The following is a 26,123-nucleotide window of genomic DNA, read 5'->3' on the forward strand; positions in this document are numbered from 1 at the left end:
ACAATTACGTTTATACGGGACCCTGGTTTTGCGAGTGCTGCTCGCACCTGGCCATTTTTCCCCAGGTAATGTATTAGTCATAACTGTCTCAAAATCGCTACACCAGTTCCTGAGATCAGCCTTCCCGTAGAGACTGGAAAACGCGATGGGGGACTCTTAATTTATAATATGTAGCGATTACACATTTTTAAGAAATGATACAGCTCTCCAAACGACAAGATTATTAAATTACAATTTACTTTCGCTCACGTAATATTTAGTGTTCTCGCACACTACTCCGCAATTACTGAAAAATTAATCCTCGAGTTCAACACAAATTAGTAACAATAGACGCAATTCACCCAAACTATCCATTAGAGTAGCAAAAACACCAAACACGCTTTTTTTGCTTTTATTAAAGCTCTCATGTATTGTCCTTTTTCGGACCCTGTATTTTCGCGTACCAATGACCATGAAGTAAGGAAACACGCGCAGTGGCTTCTCCTGCGTCTGCCTTGGAGCATGCTGTGTTTAACACAGCGATTCAGGTTTAATCTCACAGCGGCATCGCTGCGAAACTGTATCCATTGTAGCTCGTAATTACGGGGTGCTCCCTTCCATGGCACAGGCGTGGAGCGCGAGATAGTGGTTCCCCAGAATGGGATGTCTGGGCGAGCACCGATCCTCTGTCCTATCCCGTTGATGGTATAGCTGTTTCCAGGAAGATTACAGACATACAGAATAACTGGCACTCCGTGTTGGATACGACAGTATTTAGCAGAACTGTGACAAAAAGAAAGAGCGGTCGCTCATAGACAAACTGGAATTTATATCCACAACAGGTTTTCTGATGTTCTTACTTGAAAATCAAGTCACTGTTATTGCGCATCAGTTGTACTATCTATGAGTTTCACGTCTTTTTATAACTTTGGATGACATAATACTAATCCAAGGGAGTTTGCTTATACAAGGGAAGTTAATAAAACCGGCCAACTGGAGGGACAGATTCCTGACTGGAAGTGTGGTAGAAGTGTCCTATGAACATGTGTCCGGAAATGCACGGTGTGCGTACAACGACAACAAATCGTCCCGGAACACAGTACAGAGTTGCGTCGCATCCACGTCGCAACAGATGTTCAAAGTGGCCTCAATACGATGCACGCGATCACGTGTTTCAAACGGCCCATGATCACACAAACGCCCAAAAAGGGTTGGGAGTGTTGTAGTTCTTGTCAGTGAGAGAATCTGGCCTCTCCAGCGTTTCCATCTGCTTGCGCACAGAGACACCATCTCGGCTTGTTCCCGACATAGATACCAGACCATTCTGCAGCTTACTGTTTGCTGCGTCAATCACACAGCCTGCAACACATAAGAAACACACGGCACGTCGTCAAAGGAAATGATATTCGTCAGCGCCATCTAACGTGGCAACGATGCATTTTCGGACACATGTTCATAGGACATTTTTCACCCATTTCCAGTTATGAACCCGTCCCTGAAGTTTGTTCCTTTTATTTAGGTTCACCATGTATAATTTATCTTGTCATATTATCAACTGGATTAATGGGATTCATTGTACGGTATAAGCACACTATGTATTTACTCTAGGAATGCTATTGCTGTACCAAATGGTTCAAATGGCTCTGAGCACTATGCGACTTAACTTCTGACGTCACCAGTCGCCTAGAACTTAGAACTACTTGAACCTTACTAACCTAAGGACATCACACACATCCATGCCCGCGGCAGGATTCGAACCTGCGACCGTAGCGGTCGTTCGGCTCCAGACTGTAGCGCCTAGAACCGCACGGCCACTACAGGCGACTATTGCTGTACCAACAGAAATTTGGGTAATCCATTTCGAGTATGTACATATTGTTGCAACATATTGAATTTTTGGTTAATGCCTATAGGAAACTGTGTGTTTAATAACTAACGAACAGTTCGATAAACATTTTTTACTATCATCAACATTAGTACGATATTGCAGTTTCGGTATAAGGAAATACGAGGTGAATTAAACACATACTTTCACTGCCAAATACAGGATCTCTCGATTGCTTAACGGAATAAATGGGTTGCTAATTCTCTCTTTGTTTTAGAGCGTTTCCTTGTGACTAAGTGAGAGGCTGTGAAGTATTAGTCTTAGACCTTCCGCTTCTTTTTTTATTTCTGAAATATATTCAGTTATAATTTACCCCGCAGTTTCGATATTGACAGGAAGTGCAAAATAGCTAAGCAGGGATGGCTAGAGAACAAATGTAAGCATGTAGAGGCTTTTCTCACTCGGGGTAAGATAGATACTGCCTGCAGGAAAATTAAAGAGAACTTTGGAGAAAGGAGAACCACTTGTATGAATATCAAGAGCTCAGATGGAAACCCAGTTCTCAGCAAATAAGGGAAAGCAGAAAGGTGAAAGGAGTATATAGAGGGTCTATACAAGGGCGATCTACTTCAGGACAATATTATGGAAATGGAAGGGGATGTAGATGAAGATGATATGGGAGATATGATACTGAGTAAAGAGTTTGATAGAGCACTGAAAGACCTAAGTCAAAACAAGGCCCCGGGAGTACACAACATTCCATTAGATCTACTGACGGCCTTGGGACAGCCAGACCTGGCAAAACTCTACCATCTGGTGAGAAAGATATATGAGACAGGCGAAATAACCTCAGACTTCAAGAAGAATATAATAATTCAAATCCCAAAGAAAGCAGGTGTTGACAGATGGGAAAATTACCGAACTATTAGTTTAGTAAGTCACGGCTACAAAATACTAACCTGAATTCTTTACAGACGAATGGAAAAACTAGTAGAAGCCGACCTCGGGGAAGATCAGTTTGGATTCCGTAGAAATATTGGTACACGTGAGGCAATACTGACCCTACGACTTACCTTAGAAGAGAGATTAAGCAAAGGCAAACCTACGTTTCTAGCATTTGTAGACTTAGAAAAAGTTTTGGCAATGTTGACTGGAATACTCTCTTTCAAATTCTAAAGGTGTCAGGGGTAAAATACAGGGAGTGAAAGACTATTTACAATTTCTGCAGAAACCAGATAGCAGTTATAAGAGTTGAGGGGCATGAAAGGGAAGCAGTGGTTGGGAAGGGAGTGAGACAGGGCTGTAGCCTCTCCCCGATGTTATTCAATCTGTACATTGAGCAAGCAGTGAAGGAAACAAAAGAAAAATTCGGAGTAGGTATTAAAATCCATGGAGAAGAAATAAAAACATTGAGGTTCGCCGATGACATTGTAATTCTGTCAGAAACAGCAAAGGACTTGGTGGAGCAGTTGAACGGAATGGACTGTGTAGTGAAAAGAGGATATAAGATGAACATCAACAAAAGCAAAACGAGGATAATGGAATGTAGTCGAATTACGTAGGGTGATGCTGAGGGAATTCGATTAGGAAATGAGACGCTTAAAGTAGTAAAGGAGTTTTGCTATTTGGGGAGGAAAGTAACTAGTGATAGTCGAAGTAGATAGGATATAAAATGTAGACTGGCAATGGCAAGGAAAGCGTTTCTGAAGAAGAGAAATTTGTTAACATCGAATATAAATTTATGTATCAGGAAGTCATTTCTGAAAGTATTTGTTTGGAGTGTAGCCATGTATGGAAGTGAAACATGGACGATTACTAGTTTGGACAAGAAGAGAATAGAAGCTTTCGAAATGTGGTGCTACAGAAGAATGTTGCAGATTAGATTGATAGATCACATAACTAATGAGGAGGTATTGAATAGGATTGGGGAGAAGAGTAGTTTGTGGCACAACGTGACTAGAAGAAGGGATCGGTTGGTAGCACATGTTCTGAGGCATCAAAGGATCACCAATTTAGTATTGGAGGGCAGCGTGGAGGATAAAAATCGTAGAGGGAGAGCAAGAGATGAATACACTAAGCAGATTCAGAAAGATGTAGGTTGCAGTAGTTATTGGGTGATCAAGAAGCTTGTATGGGATAGACTTGCATGGAGAGTTGCATCAAACCAGTCTCAGGACTGAAGAACGCAACAACAACAGTGCCCTGGGTCTTTGTTTGGTCATTTAGTGCAGTCCAGTGCACTGTTTGTCGAGTAGAAATGCGCACGCTATGTTGTTCTTCACTTAACGTCTCAATGGTACTTCTGTGGCTACGTGTCTTCTGTAAACACGCTAAATGTGCAGTATACACTCGCTCATACATGTACTGGTAACATGGAAAAGTAACAAGAAGCGAAACTCGCAAAGCGAATACTAAGCTTTGTTTCAGTTGGGGAATAGTCACATATAAAAGGGAAAAATAAACCAAAAATCGATACTAGCGATCAAGAACCCTTTAGCATACATGCAAAAGCTATACAAGAAATACGTATCTAGGTGGTGCGTGCTAGGATGCAACCCATTCGCGAAGTCTCGCATCATTGTGCTGTCAGTATGGGAGGCTTGTCAGCTGTAACGAGACCGTCCACATAATATGAACGCCTCAGAGCCTTACAAAAGCGCCGTACATCATGGATAGACAGTCGAGCTATTACATACAGTAGACGTCAGTGTCATGTGTACTTGGAAGGATTCGTGTCAAACAGGGTTTTCAACGTTAGCTTTGTTGTATCGGCTCCTGTCGGAGTCAGCACCGACTCAAACAAGGAAGGAGAGACGTTATGATGGCCTGTGGCAAGAATCTCAAATGATCTGTGCATACAGTTTCAAATTAGTACACTTTATTTATAAAAAGAAAACAAAACAATTTTACTTATCGTTGAGAAGTGGCTTGATATGCTTTCCGTGCCTCCTAAATGCAATTACTTCTGTATACTATTGCTGCTTGCAAAGCGCAGGCTAGGTGTCGTCTTCATACTACTCAGTACTGATGCTCTCGGAGTCAGCGACAGATCTGTGCCCGACCAGCTATGGGCGGCTCGTTAAGTCAGCGTTGACAGGTGGCGCTGAACTATGTTGTCTTGTATGTTTGGCGCTGTCCGCTCTTTCCACTGGCGCGCAGTTGGGCGCTTTCTTGATATCGTTTCGCGGCGCTGTGCTGGTCTGTTTGCAGCCGATACTTCGTGACTGCACAAGCTTCGTATTATGTTAAGGCTGTATAGATGTGCTATGATGCAAAATGAGTCTATGCAATCTGACCATCTCGCTGTAGCAAGACATAAAGAATGAAGTTTCTTTTTCGTCAGCATACTTGATTTTCAATTCGATATCGCCGAGTACTTGAAGGAATCGTCTCAGATTTGCCATTCTACTACTCGTTCAGCTCCCGAAAGATAGACTGTTTTAAATGCGAGTAAAATACTGCGCTGTGATCGACAGAGCAGTTTTAATGGCCAGCGAGGGTTCCGGAACCTGTATAGAAAATTGGAACAGAGATCAACATAAACATCGTGTCCGCCCTCTTTATTGCTCATGAAAACCACACATTGCGTGTTGTACCTCCATTCAGCAAGACCTTCAGACGTGGTGATCCAGATTGCTGTTTACACCGGTACCTCTAATGTCCAGTAGCACGTCCTCTTGCATTGATGCATGCCTGTATTCGTCGTGCATACTATTCACAAGTTCATCAAGGCACTATTGGTCCAGATTGATCCACTCCTCAACGGCGATCCCTCAGAGTGGGTGGTGGGTCACGTCGTCCATAAACGGCCCTTTTCAATCTATCCCAGGTCGAGCGATATCGTTATCCTGAAGGAAGTCGTTCACAAGATTTGCACGGTGGGAGCGCTATTGTCATCCATGAAGACGAATGCCTCGCCAATATGCTGCCGATGTGGTTGCACTATCAGTCAGGGACGGCCTTCACGTATCGTACACTAGCCCCAATCACGTCTCTGTCTGGTTGAAGGCATATGCGACACTCATTGGTGAAGACAACGTTATGCCAATACTGAGCGGTCCATTCAACATGTTGGTGGGCCCATCTGTACCGCGCTGCATGGTGTCGTAGTTGCAAAGACGGACCTCGGCGTGGACGTCGGGAGTGAAGTTGCGCATCATGCAGCCTGTTGAACGCAGTTTGAATCGTAACATGACGTCCTGTGGCTGCACAAAAAGCATTATTCAACATGATGGCGTTGCTGTCAGGATTTCTCCGAGTCATAATCCGTAGGTAGCGGTCATCCACTGTATTAGTAGCCCTTGGGCGTCCTGAGCGAGGCATGTCATCGACAGTTCCTGTCTCTCTGTATCTTCTTCATGTCCGAACAACATCGCTTTGGTTTACTCCGAGACGCCTGGACTCTTCCCTTGTTGAGAGCCCTTCCTAAGTAACAAAGCCGACGCGATCTAGCCGCGCTATTGACAGTCTAGGCATGGCTGAATTGCAGACAACACGAGCCGTATACCTCCTTCCTGGTAGAATGACTGGAACTGATCGGCTGTTGAGCTCCCTCTTTATAATAGGCGCTACTCATGCATGGTTGTTTATATCTTGGCCGGGTTTAGTGACATCTCTGAACAGTTAAAGGGACTGTGTCTGTGACACAGATTGTGCTGGGAGATCTGAATGTATGTTGTTCTAATTTAGAAGCTTAGTGATTGACGTAATTCCAAGAAAATACCTTGGATTAGGAAGGGAATGATGTCATCCCGCCACCACTCTCCCTGCCACAGCCGTACTGTCGCTTCCACCTGGCAGTCTGAGGAATGGCTGCTGTGCATAATATGTGACTCAAAGCCGATGTCGCATACTTACAGTTGTTATACGTTCCTGTTGTATAAAAAAATTCTTGTTCGATGTTGAGTCAAGACAAAGTAGTATATTACAAGATATTATACAAATGAAAAATTCAAGTTTGTTACTGTTATCATAAACAGCCAGTATTGTTCTGTTTTTTAGAAGTCAGTGAACTCACGCAGGTTATTGTATGCATCTCACTTTCAGTTCAATCCGTTATTTGTGTTCATAACCTACGTTTTGTCATTATCGTTTGTTGATACGGAAAAATCCGAAGATTAAGTTGGACATGAAGACGAAAAGTAGGCACTCACTTCATTTAATGACCGCCCGTAAGAGATATACGAAAACACGACAGTCTTGTTATAAAGGAGTAAAAATGGAGAGCTAAAGGATACACTCGTACGTGATTTACTGCTTGGATAGAAAGCTATGTTCCTTATGTGTAATAGACGAATAAAAGAGACATCTATGATATTTTTGTGGAGCCTATATCACAATATCAACACGGAAATAAACAAACATACAAAGAGTAATTTACATTCTAAGCGAACTGAAATGATAAATAACAAAGCAGTAGAACATGTCGGTTACTTTAATTATCCTTGATATGATGTCACATAATATCTGACGATGTTACAGATGTTGTTGTTGTTGTTGTCTTCAGTCCTGAGACTGGTTTGATGCAGCTCTCCATGCTACTCTATCCTGTGCAAGCTGCTTCATCTCCCAGTACCTACTGCAACCTACATCCTTCTGAATCTGCTTAGTGTACTCATCTCTCGGTCTCCCTCTACGATTTTTACCCTCCACGCTGCCCTCCAACGCTAAATTTGTGATCCCTTGATGCCTCAAAACATGTCCTACCAACCGATCCCTCCTTCTAGTCGTGCCACAAACTTCTCTTCTCCCCAATCCTATTCAATACCTCCTCATTAGTTACGTGATCTATCCACCTTATCTTCAGTATTCTTCTGTAGCACCACATTTCGAAACCTTCTATTCTCTTCTTGTCCAAACTAGTTATCGTCCATGTTTCACTTCCATACATGGCTACACTCCAAACAAATACTTTCAGAAACGACTTCCTGATACATAAATCTATATTCGATGTTAACAAATTTCTCTTCTTCAGAAACGCTTTCCTTGCCATTGGCAGTATACATTTTATATCCTCTCTACTTCGACCATCATCAGTTATTTTACTTCCTAAATAGCAAAACTCCTTTACTACTTGAAGTGTCTCATTTCCTAATCGAATTCCCTCAGCATCACCCGATTTAATTTGACTACATTCCATTATCCTCGTTTTGCTTTTGTTGATGTTCATCTTATATCCTCCTTTCAAGACACTGCCCATTCCGTTCAACTGCTCTTCCAAGTCCTTTGCCGTCTCTGACAGAATTACAATGTCATCGGCGAACCTCAAAGTTTTTACTTCGTCTCCATGAATTTTAATACCTACTCCAAATTTTTCTTTTGTTTCCTTTACTGCTGGCTCAATATACAGATTGAATAACATCGGGGAGAGGCTACAACCCTGTCTCACTCCTTTCCCAACCACTGCTTCCCTTTCATGCCCCTCGACTTTTATGACTGCCATCTGGTTTCTGTACAAACTGTAAATAGCCTTTCGCTCCCTGTATTTTACCCCTGCCACCTTTAGAATTTGAAAAAGAGTATTCCAGTCAACATTGTCAAAAACTTTCTCTAAGTCTACAAATGCTAGAAACGTAGGTTTGCCTTTTCTTAATCTTTCTTCTAAGATAAGTCGTAAGGTCAGCATTGCCTCACGTGTTCCAACATTTCGACGGAATCCAAACTGATCCTCCCCGAGGTCCGCATCTACCAGTTTTTCCATTCGTCTGTAAGGAATTCGCGTTAGTATTTTGCAGCTGTGACTTATTAAACTGATAGTTCGGTAATTTTCACATCTGTCAGCACCTGCTTTCTTTGGGATTGGAATTATTATATTCTTCTTGAAGTCCGAGGGTATTTTGCCTGTCTCATACATCTTGCTCACCAGCTGGTAGAGTTTTGTCATGACTGGCTCTCCCAAGGCTGTCAGTAGTTCTAATGGAATGTTGTCTACTCCGAGGGCCTTGTTTCGACTCAGGTCTTTCAGTGCTCTGTCAAACTCTTCACGCAGTATCGTGTCTCCCATTTCGTCTTCATCTACATCCTCTTCCATTTCCATAATATTGTCCTCACGTACATCACCCTTGTATAAACCTTCTATATACTCCTCCCACCTTTCTGCCTTCCCTTCTTTGCTTAGATCTGGGTTGCCATCTGAGCTCTTGATATTCATACACGTGGTTCTCTTCTCTCCAAAGGTCTCTTTAATTTTCCTGTAGGCAGTATCTATCTTACCCCTAGTGAGATAAGCTGCTACATCCTTACATTTGTCCTCTAGCCATCCCTGTTTAGCCATTTTGCACTTCCTGTCGATCTCATTTTTGAGACGTCTGTATTCCTTTTTGCCTGCTTCATTTACTGCATTTTTATATTTTCTCCTTTCATCAATTAAATTCAATATTTCTTCCGTTACCCAAGGATTTCTACTAGCCCTCGTCTTTTTACCTACTTTATCCTCTGCTGCCTTCACTACTTCATCCCTCAGAGCTACCCATTCTTCTTCTACTGTATTTCTTTCCCCTATTCCTGTCAATTGTCCCCTTATGCTCTCCCTGAAACTCTGTACAACCTCTGGTTCTTTCAGTTTATCCAGGTCCCATCTCCTTAATTTCCCACATTTTTGCAGTTTCTTCAGTTTTAATCTACAGGTCATAACCAACAGATTGTGGTCCGAGTCCACATCTGCCCCTGGTAATGTCTTACAATTTAAAACCTGATTCTTAAATCTCTGTCTTACCATTATATAATCTATCTGATACCTTTTAGTATCTCCAGGGTTCTTCCACGTATACAACCTTCTTTCATGATTCTTAAACCAAGTGTTAGCTATGATTAAGTTGTGCTCTGTGCAAAATTCTACTAGGCGGCTTCCTCTTTCATTTTTTAGCCCCAGTCCATATTCACCTACTATGTTTCCTTCTCTCCCTTTTCCTACACTCGAATTCCAGTCACCCATTACTATTAAATTTTCGTCTCCCTTCACTATCTGAACAATTTCTTTTATTTCATCGTACATTTCTTCAATTTCTTCTTCATCTGCAGAGCTAGTTGGCTTATAAACTTGTACTACTGTAGTAGCTGTGGGCTTCGTATCTATCTTGGTCACAATAATGCGTTCACTATGCTGTTTGTAGTAGCTTACCCGCATTCCTATTTTCCTATTCATTATTAAACCTACTCCTGCATTACCCCTATTTGATTTTGTGTTTATAACCCTCCAGTCACCTGACCAGAAGTCTTGTTCCTCCTGCCACCGAACTTCACTAATTCCCACTATATCTAACTTTAACCTATCCATTTCCCTTTTTAAATTTTCTAACCTACCTGCCCGATTAAGGGATCTGACATTCCACGCTCCGATCCGTAGAACGCCAGTTTTCTTCCTCCTGATAACGACATCCTCCTGAGTAGTCCCCGCCCGGAGATCCGAATGGGGGACTATTTTACCTCCGGAATATTTTACCCAAGAGGATGCCATCATCATTTAATCATACAGTAAAGCTGCATGTCCTCGGGAAAAATTACGGCTGTAGTTTCCCCTTGCTTTCAGCCGTTCGCAGTACCAGCACAGCAAGGCCGTTTTGGTTAATGTTGCAAGGCCAGATCAGTCAATCATCCAGACTGTTGCCCCTGCAACTACTGAAAAGGCTGCTGCCCCTCTTCAGGAACCACACGTTTGCCTGGCCTCTCAACAGATACCCCTCCGTTGTGGTTGCACCTACGGTACGGCCATCTGTATCGCTGAGGCACGCAAGCCTCCCCACCAACGGCAAGGTCCATGGTTCATGGGGGGGGGGATGTTACAGACAGAAAGCAGAAAAATTTGAAAACATATGTAGAGTAATTAACAGGTACTTATGAATCAAGGGAAAAAACAGGAATGAAGGTTTATGATGTAATGGCCGCCCTCACACTAAGGAAGAGAAAAGCTGGTCATCCACAAACGACAAGAAAGCGACATCCAGGCAGCTAAAATGAGAGGAAGGCTATACTAGACAGAATGAGAAACAGAGACATTAGAAAGGCACTGAACATAAAATATAAAGTGAGAAATCAAATTGAAGTCAGCAGACGAAAATGGCTTGCTCATCCCGACAGAATTAAGTGCGGCATTCTAAAATATAAAGTAAGAAATTATAATGCGGTAGGTCGAAAAAGTGTGGGAGGGCCAAGGAAGAGACAGGCACTATAACAGAGGCAGGCTTACTGCTTGAAGTACAGAAGAAGAAGAGAAAGAGCACGAAGAAGAGAAAGCAGCAGATCATCATGAACATGAAACATTATGAACAAACCGACGGCGCGGTGATGACCAGCCTGTTATCGCCTATAGTGACGAACCTGTACATGGAACAGTTTAAAGCTAACCTAGTAGGCTCCACCAACTTCTGTATACATCGTTTCTATTAGTTCTTTTGTGGTCAGACCACGTGGGTCGAAAAACAAACTTGAGTCACGGAAACGTTTGCTCTATCCGTCATAATATAAAATTTACGATGGAATTTTGTAAAGAGAGTCAGCTAGTTTCCTCGGCACGCTGGTTACGAGTACGCAGAAAACCTGGTCACCCTGACTCATGGCCCCTATCTCACTGCTTGAGATATCACCGGCTGTCACTAACAAATTTAGTGCTAAGGACGCAGGTCAATAGCACACGAACACTCTATCAGGCAAGGAAAGCCTCGCTGAAAAAGTACACCTACGAGCAAACCTGAGAGATCACGAGCTCTTTTTCATGATTCAACGTCCGCCATTCATCGACGCATATCTTATACCATTATCACAGCGCCATTGCGGATTATGAGGGGGTGACAGAGATGAATAATCATCATATGCCGTGCATTTTGTTATTGTATTGTAGCAAAGCATCAGTACTAGCGCGACACCTGTAAACGTAAGTTGACGTTTTTCTACGACCATGGAGACGGACCACTAACGGATAAGTGTCCCTTCTTAAAACCATCAGCAAAATGTCCCTTACATTCTCTAACACTGTTTAATATAAGAGCTAATAGGTTTCAGGACGGAGTCTGTTTGTGTAAAATCATTCTGCGTGACTGCTTTACGTGTTTTAAAATTAGCAACATTTTCAATGAATATGCGTTTCCGTTTAGGCTGCCACTTTATGTACTACTTTTATTTTGGTATTGGCGAATTTCAGCTTCCTGATATTTATCAAGCATTTGCCTATTAAGCCAAAACGGCCGAGCAAGAATCGAGTATGAGATTTTAAATCAAGATATATCATAGTTACAAACTCTCCTGTAATACGCTGATAATAACGTTAAAAATGTGTTACTTACATGTAAGTGATCATACGCCTTCTGTTTGTAGAGCAAATATGAACACAAAACAACAAGAAAAGTAGCTTTTCATAAGCGGGATTTCAAAAAAGAAAAGTACTCCGGTAGGGCAAATAATTCTGAAAAGGCCAAGGATGAGATTGCCATAGCAACAGATACAGTATAAACTTGAAGAACGAAAGAAGAATTATTCTTATTTGAGGTAGAGGTTTCATATTTTCATGTACCCCAATAAGGCCATGTCTTCGACAGGCTGGGTTGAAGACACTGAAAAGCTGAATAAACAGCAAAAATATCTATTACGCATTAAAAGAAAAGCGACAAGAAAAATTCAAATTTTAGGACTCAGACTTGAACTATAAGAATTCACAATACGGCAACAAAATAACTGTTTTCAACAGTGTTTCTTTTGTCGATCCTGGCACAAGGCTCATTAACATATGGTCCACACAGGGAATACTGAATTATACCTGCTACGAAGTTCACAGTCCAGGTGTAGCAATACCAATTTGTAGATGCATCCGATTTTGTGATGCTGGGGCGTGCTTGTGAAGTTTTCCTCGAAGTTTTTGGCACTGTCTTTGGTTTCCTCACATTGAAGTTCAAAGTTTCTCTCGTAATAAACTTCGGATTACTTTGATCGCGTGTTACTCACTCTTTTTCTCCACTGAGTGGAACCTTTCTTCCTTTCAGAGGTTTTTAAGATATCGGTGAAGGACTTCCCACCAGATTCTGAAAGGGCTGCCAAGTTTTCCCTTCTGGGGGCGTTTCACATAGATCTTAGAGAGATCAGATTTTTGATTTTCTATCCACCAGCTAGATCGGCTTCACCAGGCAGAGACACCTACAATAATAACAGGAAACGAATTAAACAGTTAAAATTCAGTTAATAAATCGTGGGATGGAAAACAGGCGTGAGAGCTCAAGTAATCCAATGTGACTTTATGGGTCTGTACACAACTTTTCGTCCTTCCCGCATATGTTTTTACCATTTCTAACAAGCACATCTAAAAATAACTGAAATGTTTCAAAACTGCTGTAAATATGCTTCAAAAGAATCACCAGAGCATAAAGCAGCAATAAAAATTTACTCCAGAGCTTAGGATAAACTTATCATAGTAGCTTGGACAGTAAATTTCCAGTATAAAGGGGATGGCCTTATTGGGGCTATGGCTTAATTTGGTGCAACTATCCATTTTAGAGTACCAATTATTAATGTTGCAAGAATTCAGTATGAATTCTAATACTTAACGAGATATTAATGTAGCGCACTGAATCGTCTCCCAAGAGATTTCACTTTGCTGAATGTATGAAGAAAAATGTGTTACGTATTGTGTTAACGTCAAATAATCGGATATCTATTGAATTTATATAAAACTGCTGGTAGATAAATGGTGCAGAGCTTTGAAGCAAGAATGCTGCAAAAGCGCACTTTTTAATAGAATTTTACAGTCCTTAAGAAGAGGATATGAGCGATATTTTACGGTTTCAACCGAATGAGCAAAAATAGCATTCGAATATTGTAAATTTGATGACGAAGTTGGTCAGTACAGTTTTCACTTCCTTCTTTTGCTTAACATAGAATAAAGAAGTAACAGAAATTCGTTAGTACCGTACTGTTCTTCATAAGGACCCTTATACGTCGTTAAAATGTGGTTATATTTCCAGCAACATATTTCCAACAGAATTTCGGTAGACAACGACGCTACGACCCAAGATTTTGCAGGAAAATAATCTTCGCTTTGCATCACAATACATGTCGTAGATCTCGAGATATCCGAACGTTGCACAAAGGTCCGAAGCTAAGGGGGCGTTAATCCCTTGTTATGGTAAAAAAAGCTTTTGCAGATTTTTGGTAAAGTAATGATTATAGCAGTCAATAAAACCTGCTTAATTTTTGTATTACAATGTGCTGAATTTTGATGCTTCAGTAGGCGCGGCGCAGAGATATTCTCAACATAGTCCTCTGAAATCAGAGTGAATAACGTTCATTTTCGAGATTAAGTAGCATGTATTTCAATGTCCACGTGTTGCTCTGTATTTGCAGTTTAAATCCCACATTACACCCATCCACAAAATAAATAACTTACTTTATAAATGGCTGTAATTTCGGATTGCGCCTAGTATATATCTACAGATGTGACTCGCTCCTGTGTCAAAATCGTAAGTATCAGTAATGTATCCACAGTATAAGCTTCCGTTTTAAATACTTGTAAATGGCCTAAGGACGAAAATGTACAATCGTACATGAAATTAAGAGAATGGCATCTGAAGGCATAATGAAATCATTCAAAAATTCATCGCAGCTGCAGACCCCATCGTAGTGAAAATTAGAGAAAGGTAATTGTTTGCTGTAAGACGCAGATACAAATTTTTTGTCTTTTGGGCCCGCCGAGATGTAAGTGTCGTTTGATGTCGTGATGTAATCACGATTCCAAAAACGCTGCTAAGTCAGACCTTTTATTCCTCTAGAAGGCATATTTCGGCAAAGAGTTATCTTCAGGGTTATCTGTGAGTAAATAACACTTAATTTTGCTGCAATATTTCTAACACTATATGCAAATATTTATTAGACACCTTATTACAAAAGTTGTTACATACGTCAGACGGGTATGAAATTGATACCTTACCGTGATTCCGTCGGTGTCTTTGTTTTAATTACGCTCCATTGGCTTCGTGGAGCAATAACGGTTCATTTTATATGACATGACTTGTTATCTGATATAATTTTCAGGTTGTCTTCCTTTTCCATAGAGTAATAATCATGTGAAAGCTTATCTGACGGATGTACCACAATGTAAAAAATATCTCTGGTGTGAGCATTCAGATGCGCAGAATTGATTTTATGTTGCCAACATACATTGCGACCGTGATCATGTGATCTCAGGGCGGCTTAGATTTGTCCTTAGTGCATCCTATAAATTTTGAATGTCATTATACTTCTAGTACAGACAGATTTCCTTCGTAAGAGCTTCCAATTTGGCATGTGCATTTTGTAGACACCATATCAATTTGCATTTTGTATATGGAATAAAGTGGGCTCTTATCTTTGAAGAGCAAAATAAACGGGCATTACGTAACGTCACCGTCACGCCAGCGTGCATTTACACTGTCCGTCAAGTCACACCAGCGTGCATTTACGCTGTCCGTCATGTCACGCCACTTCGCGTCACCTCACACCACGTCAGTTCACTTAGCCGAGAACCTGATGGCGAAATTGAAGTTACGAATCACCATCTGCGACAAAAAATGTCAGAAAATAACACTGGAATTGAAGAACTAACAACGACATCGTTTATTAATGGCAGGAGCAAACTTACTAACGTTTGTTATTGATCAGTTTTGTTTGTTAAAGTGTTGAGACGTGAAACAACGTTCCAAACCGTCGACATTTCTTTGCTAGGAAATATATAAACACCTCAAACAATAACTATAAAGGAATAAATGGAGCCTTTTTATCTTACCCATTCCGATTTTTTCTTAAGTAACTCATAACGTCATAAACAGCTGTGCTTTTGTCCTTCATTAAAGCTGACCTTGTCACTTAAAACGTCGTTTGTTGGAAATTGCTTCGTTAATGTATGTTCTTATTAATGTATATTGTAGGCCTCAGCTTTGATCTGCTATTGATCTCCCTTCATTAACTTACGCCTCGTTAACTTACGTTGTTATCAACGTACACTGTGGACGTCAGCTCTGTTCTGTTACTGATCTCGCTTGTGTCAGAACACTGAATGGAAACAATATCCAGGTCGTCACGGAATATTTGCAATTTGGCACGAATACAAAGCGTACTAATAAAATAAATATTAAGAAATTACAAAAGACTAACTGTACTCCTATTGCATGAGTGATCGTGGTGAAAATAGGTTATCTTACGATGTTAGCACAGGCGATACTGCCAAAACTTTGTTCCCCAGAAACCTCGACTCACTGTTATGTGATGTGACAGTCCTTTGACGGCTTGTGTGTATGCCGCCAATTGAAATGCATTGTGAAATATTTCGACGTGACGTGAATTGACATGACGTGATGTAACGGCCAGTGTGAATTGGCCTTAAACAAACCATGTTGTCCCGAGATCATGTGATAATTCCAGATAAATGTTGACAACATGATGTATCAGCGATATTGTATAGCTCCAATCAATTATGTTTATCCAGCGGTAATTTCGGTAATCTTTGCTAGTGGTATCGTTGGTGGTCTTGTGTAATCTATGGTTGTCCCGTAATATTTTTTATTTAAATCCGTTCCGCGACTGATGATTTAAATAAATTTGTCTATGTATTTTTTGTGTTTGAAGTTGATTTCCTCAATAGGTATTTGTGTGTACCGGTATATAAAGAGACTTCCATCTCTCCAAAAAGGGTTATTAGAGGTACTTAGGATGCTACGTGTAGAATTTGGATAGCTTGTTCTAAATTATCTGCTATGTGTTGTTAAGTATTGGAAAAAAAGTAGATGGATTTTTGTAGCTGTATCTAACGTGTTCGCGGTATCTGCTAATACTGAAGTTTGTGCCCGTCTGACGTATGTACGATTAATTGAATTTTGTTTGTGCATGGGTTCTAGTAAATTAATAATTTCGTTTTATCAAAATCAGTTTGTGCACTAATGTTGTGTCTTGTTTGGTAAGCGAATTTTATACCTGTATTTTCCAATAGCAAGTTAATTTTATGAGATATCTTCCCGAAGTATGTAGGTGGTAAGTAACTGCTGTTTGAGGGGTGTTTCTCTTGCAAGTGTTATTTCATTTCATATAGTAGCTTTTACTGATCTAGTATGTTTGTAATATAGTTGCGAGACTGTTTGTGGATTCTAGCCTTGTTACTGTGCCACGTATTGCAGGATTTTAATTTCTTTTTCTACAGAGTCACGTTGTAATAGTAGGTTTATTATTGTATTTATAATGGTGTGAAAGTAAGCGTATTTGTGCGTTTCTTAGTGACCTGAATGTGCGTTGTCTGTTGTAACAGCCTTTTGGTAGCTTCCAAATTTGTGTGTGGTATTGATATTTTTTATGGTAAGACCGAGGAAACGTGTTGAGTTATTTTCTTTTTTTACTATAAATTTCATTTTGGTATGCATTCCATGTGGTGTCTTGCGTATTTTTTGGATGTCTGAATTGTCTCCGTCTACTAACATTTTGCATAACATATACGTAATAATATACGATTTTTATTGTCAAGTGATTTGTCGTCGAAAAATTTTTCTTCGAGAATATTTAGAAATATACCTGCTATTTTGCCACCTATATATATATGGTTTGCAGGAAATACAGCAGTTAACAAAAATCTGTAAATGTAATAGAAAATACACAGTAAGAAACTCAAGATCAGTGGCACATAAAATACGAGGCATTAATAGATCAAAAAATGGAAAATTTGTATTGTTTGACATCACAAATCTTTATATTAATATTCCGATCCAAGGAGTCATTATCACAACTGAAGCAAACTTAACTGTTATACAGCAAAACATTCATCACAAGCACTAACGACATTATACCTCTATTAAAATTAGTATTACAGCAGAACGACTTTCAGCTTGTAACAAAAATTATACTCAAATAAATGAAGTGGCGAAGGGCAACAGTATAGCTGCTACAATAGCGGACATATTCCTAAATAGGATAGAAGAAAAAGTTTCTAAAACAAAAACAATTTTGACTAAAAATTGTTACTGCAGATATGGTGATGATACAATAATGCCAGTAGATGAAGATAATTCAGATATCCACCAAATGGACAAGTCACTAAGTGCATGACAGCCCAAAATGAAAATTTTGTTGGAACCAGACAATAAATTGGTGATACATTTCCTCGACCTTACCGTCAAAATCATCAACAACAGACACAAATTTGACACCTATCTTAATTGGTCCGTGCTTACCGTAAAAATCATCAACAACAGACACAAATTTGACATCTACCTTAAATGGTCCTTGGCAGCAGAGGCATGGACATGGAAATGACAAGGGTTAGTTAGCCAGAAAATAAATATAATTGTCAAACTGTGACACATTTACTTCCCAGAGTTTTTTAGTTTCTCCTCTCCTTAAAAAGCGGAAATTTGATACAATAGTAACACTTTATAGAATGAACTTCTAAATCGCCAGACAATTCTATTGCGCTCAGTTATTAACGCTTTTATATTAATTTGTAATGAAGGGTTTCAGTTAAAATACGTTTCAGCTAAGAAAGAATTAAGAACATCTGGCATGTTTTAAAGCCAATGAGCTTTAGTGAATTTACATGAAACTTAATGAACCAGGTAAAACTTCAGCCTCCGAAAGCATTACTTCCAGTTGATTGTAAGAAATTTTTACACGAGCTTCTGATATACTGTAATTAACAGTAGAAATCCTGGGGTAACATAAGAAATATTGAATTTAATTAATGAAAGGAGAAAATATAAAAATGCAGTAAATGAAGCAGGAAAAAGGAATACAAGCGTCCCAAAAATGAGATCGACAGAAAGTGCAAAATGGCTAAGCAGGGATGGCTAGAGGACAAATGTAAGTATGTAGAGGCTTATCTCACTAGGGGTAAGATAGATACTGCCTACAGGAAAATTAGAGACCTTTGGAGAAAAAAGAGCCACTTGTATGAATATCAAGAGTTCAGATGGAAATCCAGTTCTAAGCAAAGAAGGGAAAGCAGAAAGGTGGAACGAGTATATAGAGGGTCTATAGAAGGGCGATGTACTTGAGGACAATATTATGGAAATGGAAGAGGATGTAGATGAAGATGAAATGGGAGATATGATACTGCGTGAAGAGTTTGACAGAGCACTGAAAGACCTGCGTCGAAACAAGGCCCCTGGAGTAGACAACATTCCATCAGAACTACTGACAGACTTGGCAGAGTCACTCCTGACAAAACTCTACCATCTGGTGAGGAAGATGTATGAGACAGGCGGAAACCCCTCAGATTTCAAGAAAAATATAATAATTCCAATCCCAAAGAAAGCAGCTGTTGACAGATGTGAAAATTACTTAACTATCAGTTTAATAAGCCACAGCTGCAAAATACTAACACGAATTCTGTACAGACGAATGGAAAAACTAGTAGAAGCCGACCTCGGGGAACATCAGTTTGGATTCCGTAGAAATATTGGAACACGTGAGGCAATACTGACCCTTCGACTTATCTTAGAAGAAAGATTAAGGAAAGGCAAACCTATGTTCCTAGCATTTGTAGACTCAGAAAATGCTTTCGACAATGTTGATTGGAATACTCTCTTGCAAATTCTGAAGGTGGCAGGGGTAAAATACAGGGAGCGAAAAGCTATTTACAATTTGTAGAGAAACCAGATGGCAGTTATAAGAGTCGAGGGGCATGAAAGGGAAGTAGTGGTTGGGAAGGGAGTGAGACAGGGTTGAAGCCTCTCCCCGATGTTGTTCAATCTGTATATTGAGCAAGCAGTAAAGGAAACAAATGAACAATTCGGAGTAGGTATTAAAATCCATGGAGAGGGAATAAAAACTTTAAGGTTCGCTGATGACATTATAATTATGTCAGATACAGCAAAGGGATTGGAAGAGCAGTTGAACGGAATGGACAGTGTCGTGAAAGGAGGATATAAGATGAACATTAACAAAAGCAAAACAAGGATAATGGAATGTAATCGAATTAAGTCGGGTGATGCTGAGGGAATTCGATTAGGAAATGAGACGCTTAAAGGAGTAAAGGAGTTTTGCTATTTGGGGAGGAAAGTAACTAGTGATAGTCGAAGTAGATAGGATATAAAATATAGACTGGCAATGGCAAGGAAAGCGTTTCTGAAGGATAGAAGTTTCTTAACATCGAGTATAGATTTAAGTGTCAGGAAGTCATTTCTGAAAGTATTTGTATGGAGTGTACCAAGTATGGAAGTGAAACATGGACGATAAATAGTTTGGACAAGAAGAGAATAGAAGCTTTCGAAATGTGGTGCTAGAGAAGAATGCTGAAGATTAGATGGGTAGGTCACATAACTAATGAGGAAGTATTCAAAAGGATTGGGGAGAAGAGAAGTTTGTGGCACAACTTGACTAGAAGAAGGGATCTGTTGGTAGGAGATATTTTGAGGCAACAAGGGATCACCAATTTAGTATTGGGGGGCAGCGTGGAGGGTAAAAATCGTAGAGAAAGACCAAGAGATGAATACACTAAGCAGATTCAGAAGGATGTAGGTTGCAGTAGGTACTGGGAGATGAAGAAGCTTGCACAGGATAGAGTAGCATGGAGAGCTGCATCAAACCAGTGTCAGGACTGAAGACCACAACAACAACAACAAACAGTGATACATCTGTTACACAGTAAGAAAATTTAATAGTAAGAAACACATGCACCACACCGGTTAATGAACTGGCTTCTGTACAAAGAAGCGAAATGCCACCATTCTGCCTGCAGCTTACAAGGTCGTCCAACGGTTAATGGGACTCACCTTAATACAGACGAAGAAATTAGCAACAGTCCGCTTACTACAACGTAAGAACGTCAAGTTACCAGAACGACAATCAGGACTCACAAGAGATGCTGGGGAATTGCAGAAACAAACCAGGAAACAAAAATTTTACTAGTGTTCTGTACACTTGACATTAAAAGGGAGCTGAAGCAAGACACGAATTCGGAAACTGACTGCTGGAGGTACTGCCATAAACAGTCAATTAAAGATAACAACTACTTGCTTGCCAATAAATATATGCACTGTTTTCTGGGTAAGCAGATTGGTAGGGAGGAAATGAAAGTTAGAGCACGGCCAGGAATATTACAAAAACATACGGGTCTGAACACTGTCACAAGATTTTCCCTGAGACAGATGCCTGCCCGCTTCAATTACGACGGCACAAATCCAAAATGTAATAGTCCAAAGCAGCCGTTTTTCAGCGACCATGGATGAGTAGTCACGTAAGGCACAGTGCACTCTAGAGCGATTTGGGCTGAGAACTTCCATCTAATCGTACAAGCAATATTTCGTCCCACATCTAGGAAGTGACGACGATGATAACCCCTCGTAGCTGTCCAGTCGTGTTTCCATCCTCAAGCTACTGTCCTGGTTGAGGGATGTAAGGTGGTTTGGCTTGTGAATAACTGTACTGGTTGATGTAGACTTTCTGTACTCTGAGAACCGGGGTTTGTGGTTTTTGTGTTCTATTGTGATGTCTAGGAAACTCATTTTTTTGTCTTTTTCAGTTTCAAGTGTATGCTTTTGGGGTGGCAGTATTGATCCATTTGTGTATCTGTTGTTTCCAGTTATGTGTTTCATTTATCAAGCTAACTATGTGATCAACATAGCTGTGCCAGTATGTTACTTTTTACTTTCCTTCTTCGAAGATGATGTGAAGGTGATTAAGGAAGATGCCAGCCAGCAGTCCACTTACGGGTGACCTCATGGGAAGTCCTTCCTGTTGGTTGCAGTAGAATACACCTATAAGTCTGAAATAATTTTGTCCCGTGGTTTACTCTCAGTTTGTTTGAGACTTCTTGTGCCTACGACTGCGGTATAATATTTGTAGATTTGATGTTTGTAGTAGGTTTTAGGTGTACCTTTTGAATTTTTCAGCAGGATCATGTTTTGTTATTTGGTTTTCTGTTATGGAATGAAGTTTTTTTCAGTATAGTGTCTTTCATAAATGATGACCAAAGTTCTTTCCTCCACCCTTGTAACCATAGTACTATGTGACTTCAGCTTATTGTGTTGCATCCTCTGTGATTATTTTATTATCATTGATGGTATTTTTGTTTTTTCTGATCATCTGTCTGATTCCATCTGCCATTTGTTCTCTCGTTACCGCTGCACTGAAGTACTAATTCGACATCGGATAAGTATATACCCAAATACCAAATGAAGACACAATAAAATAATTAAAAGACGAATAAATCAGACGAACATTATCCCGAAGCACAGCTCTTTTGAAAGTGATCACAATACAAAATTATTTCAGATTTAAAATGAATTCTACATCCAGCAGGGAGAACTCCTCATGTGGTCACCCATAAGTGGACTGTTGGCCAACATCTTTCTTAATCACTTTGAAAACAAAATTTTTGAAGAAAAAGTAAAACCAAAACAGTACAAGGTAAGATATTGGTTCTGGTATGTTGACGACATTATTTGCTTGACAGATGAAACACACGATCGGACAGTACAGTTACACAGAGGCATCAGTACTGCTCACCCAGTAATACACGTCACCCTTGAAACGGAAATACACAAAAAATAAGATTCCTAGCCATCAAGATAGAGAACAAGAACCACAAGCAGCAGTTCTCAATGTACAGAAAATTTTCATCAACCAGAACAGTTATTCACTTCAGGGAAAACCTCCAGGCACCCCACAAGCAGGCCAGCCTCAGACACCTCCTACACACCCTGAACAGAATTCAATGGACGAAGGTAGTCGCACACAAGAACGACACAAAATCAGGTAGGCCGCCACAGAAAATAGTTAAAATGTAAACACTGTTGACAAACTAAACCATAGAATAGCAATACAGCTGACACCGAACACAAATAACAGTGTCACAACCACGACACACAGCAACAAACACAGAACAGAGGACACACAAGGCACAAAAGATGAAGAAACCACGAACAACAAGAAAATCGTGGCATTTGACAACAAACTAAGGCACAGAATAACAAACATCATAGGAAAACAACAAATAAATGTTGCACATAAAACAGAACTCGCAGCAGAAAAGATTAGAAGTACCAAAATACCCAACACAACCATAGATAAATTCAACAGAGCAGCTATATACCAGCTAACATCGTAAGACAGTGAGTCAGTGTACATCAGACAGACATGTAGAAATTTCAGAATAAGATACTCAGAATGCTGACGAGCTGTGAAAAGTGACAGAAGACATTCCACATTTGCACTCCACCTCATTAAAAAAACCACCACCCAAGTGGCATGGAAACAAACATTCAAATCCTGAGACACAGTAATCATGGGCACCTATTTTTAACAATGGAAGAGAATTACCACTTCCAAAAAGCTATCATACAAGGCAAAAATGTTGTGAATGACCGAAAGTACTATGTAACAAAACACTATTCAGTATTCGCAACGAACTGTCGGACAACACAAAATAAAACACACACACACACACACACACACACACACACACACACACACAGAGAGAGAGAGAGAGAGAGAGAGAGAGAGAGAGAGAGAGAGAGAAAGAGAGGGGGGGGGGGACAAATTGAACCTATTCATAGCTCGCGGACGTCAAACCAAAACCAATCAATACGCAAACGACAAGCGGAAGCGCATCAGAAATGTAAATTTGTGCATTGAAACGTGTGTCCAGGCCACAGCAACATAAAAAGATGCAGTATCAAAGGCACAGTGTCAGAAAACGAGTAGGAGAAAACTTGAGTACGAGTAAAATTGTTAAAATACTAAACATCATCCATGAATGACAAACTACTCCAAATTCTTCTGAATTTTTGTCGGTGTCCACACTTCCAGCTACACAGAAACAGGCGTGTCACAGCTCAGGACCAGCCAAATACTACTACCGTTAAGGCCAAAAAAAGGGCATATGCCATGATTTTTACATGAACATTCATTTTAAATATTTATTTTCCGTTGGTCCCACAGTATAGAATACGTCTGTAATGAATTTTCTTCAAATCTTACTTTTCGTAGTTAGGAAATATAAAAATACGTTTTGTCAGATATTTTGGCAGATAGTAAAGATCTAAACTGAACTGTCAAAATGTCTAACAAAAATGTACTTTTACGTTTCGTAACTACCAAAAGCATTACACTTAGCAAGGCATGATACAAACAGTTAACTACATATGCCATATGGTCTTCACTTCCAACTAGACGACATTTGATAACGGCAGTAAGCCGAAACAGGCTTCTCGTGTAAAATACTTAAACAACATATTCACTTATTGCAACTAGTTTTGGAGAATTCATTTTCAATTATTTTAAAGACTGAATTATAGACAAAAGTTCAACGCAGACGATATCGTAACATCCTTCCTGATTGCAGATGACACGGTTTACTAGTTTACACCTGTTGCTGATTTCGGTTGGCAGCCGCAGGGCAGGCACAGTTTAAAAATAAAATAAAAGGAAAGTGCACATATAACTTAAATATTTAAAAAAAAGATATGTAACATGTTCCTAACCTAAGCATATGTGTGTATTTGAGAGAAATAAAAGAGAAAACCCAGTTAGGTGAAACATGCTTCGGTATTGCAGCAAAATTATTTGAGCACTTGCAAAACGGCGAAACCATCATTAACTGGCTGTTATCAAGCCCGCTAACTGTGTTCAAAACTCCAATATGACATTATGATGCCTCCTGAAGCGTAAGCAACAGTCGGCTTGTGCAGTCAAGCCCTCGACGTATGGCGTGAGTTTGTCTCTTCCCTGTGGCGGCTGCTGGTCGGCAGGTTGCGGCCCAGCTGGAGGAGGTGCACGCGGTGCTAGCTGGCAGCAGTTTCCGGGAGTGCGTTTCCGCCCACAGGTGCTGGTGGCGAAGCCCGGCGCCCACGGCCGGCCGATTCGGAAGGCGGGCGTCGCAGCCGCCGCGGTGTCCGGCGTGCCCCAACGCTCCACCACCGGCTCCGTCTTCGTACGTACTCTCCTCACCTCAGCTAACCTCGCAGTAGCGCGTGCATGCCACACAGCCTGCCTGTAGACACGCTCGCACTCTTGCACGTGCACAAGTACACCTTTCTTTCCAAACAGGAGAGTGTGGCGACCACTTTGCAACTACCCCGAGAGTCCACGTTGCGTCGTATACACCAGTTCCAATTACAGAGGGTCAGGTTGAATTTTGAAAAGATTAATAATATTTGTACACTGAGGTGACAAAATTCGTGGGATGCCCCCCTTCTTGCTGCGGTCTACCGTAGGTCTCCAGAAGATCGTACCGTTTCAAAGGATTGGAAAAGGGCACAGTTCATCCTCGTTTTCAAGACGAGACGTCGAACAGATGTGCAGAACTATAGACCTATATCTCTAACGTCGATCAGTTGTAGAATTTTGGAACACGTATTATGTTCGAGTATAATGACTTTTCTGGAGACTAGAAATCTACTCTGTAGGAATCAGCATGGGTTTCGAGAAAGGCGATCGTGTGAAACCCAGCTCGCGCTGTTCGTCCACGAGACTCAGAGGGCCATAGACACGGGTTCCCAGGTAGATGTCGTGTTTCTTGACTTCCGCAAGGCGTTCGATACAGTTCCCCACAGTCGTTTAATGAACAAAGTAAGAGCATATGGACTAGCAGACCAATTGTCTGATTGGACTGAAGAATTCCTAGATAACAGAACGCAGCATGTCGTTCTCAATGGAGAGAAGTCTTCCGAAGTAAGAGTGATTTCAGGTGTGCCGCAGGGGAATGTCGTAGGACCGTTGCTATTCACAATACACATAAATGACCTTGTGGATTAACATCGGAAGTTCATTGAGGCTTTTTGCGGATGATGCTGTGGTGTATCGAGAGGTTGTAACAATAGAAAATTGTACTGAAATGCAGGAGGATCTGCAGCGAATTGACGCATGGTGCAGGGGATGGCAATTGAATCTCAATGTAGAAAAGTGTAATGTGTTGCGAATACATAGAAAGATAGATCCCTTATCATTTAGCTACAAAATAGCTGGTCAGCAACTGGAAGCAGTTAATTCCATAAATTATCTGGGGGTAGGCATTAGGAGTGATTTAAAATAGAATGATCATATAAAATTGACCGTTGGTAAAGCAGATGCCAGACTGAGATTCATTGGAAGAATCCTAAGGAAATGCAATCCGAAAACAAAGGAAGTAGGTTACAGTACGCTTGTTCGCCCACTGAATGATTGAATACTGCTCAGCAGTGTGGGATCCGTACCAGATAGCGTTGATAGAAGAGATAGAGAAGATCCAACGGAGAGGAGCGCGCTTCGTTACAGGATCATTTACTAACCGCGAAAGCGTTACGGAAATGATAGATAAACTCCAGTGGAAGACACTGCAGGAGAGACGGTCAGTAACTCGGTACGGGCTTTTGTTGAAGTTCGGAGAACATACCTTCACCAAGGA

At 40.6% G+C, this 26,123-nt stretch overlaps 1 protein-coding gene across 3 annotated transcripts in view; it reads left to right on the forward strand.

Annotated features, from left to right (window-relative positions):
• LOC126365851 (transient receptor potential cation channel trpm) overlaps positions 1-26,123 on the forward strand; it is a 1,785,347-nt gene that overhangs the window by 273,933 nt on the left and 1,485,291 nt on the right. For 2 of the 3 annotated variants that reach the window (XM_050008509.1, XM_050008510.1), the window contains exon 2: positions 24,564-24,671. The exons of the other annotated variant lie outside the window; for it this stretch is intronic. In XM_050008509.1, coding sequence (XP_049864466.1) covers positions 24,564-24,671 — 108 coding nt within the window. The remainder of the gene's footprint in view (positions 1-24,563; positions 24,672-26,123) is intronic. 3 annotated transcript variants of the gene reach the window in all.

This window comes from Schistocerca gregaria, chromosome 4 (genome assembly GCF_023897955.1).
Source record: "Schistocerca gregaria isolate iqSchGreg1 chromosome 4, iqSchGreg1.2, whole genome shotgun sequence".
NCBI classification, from domain to species: Eukaryota; Metazoa; Arthropoda; class Insecta; order Orthoptera; family Acrididae; genus Schistocerca; species Schistocerca gregaria.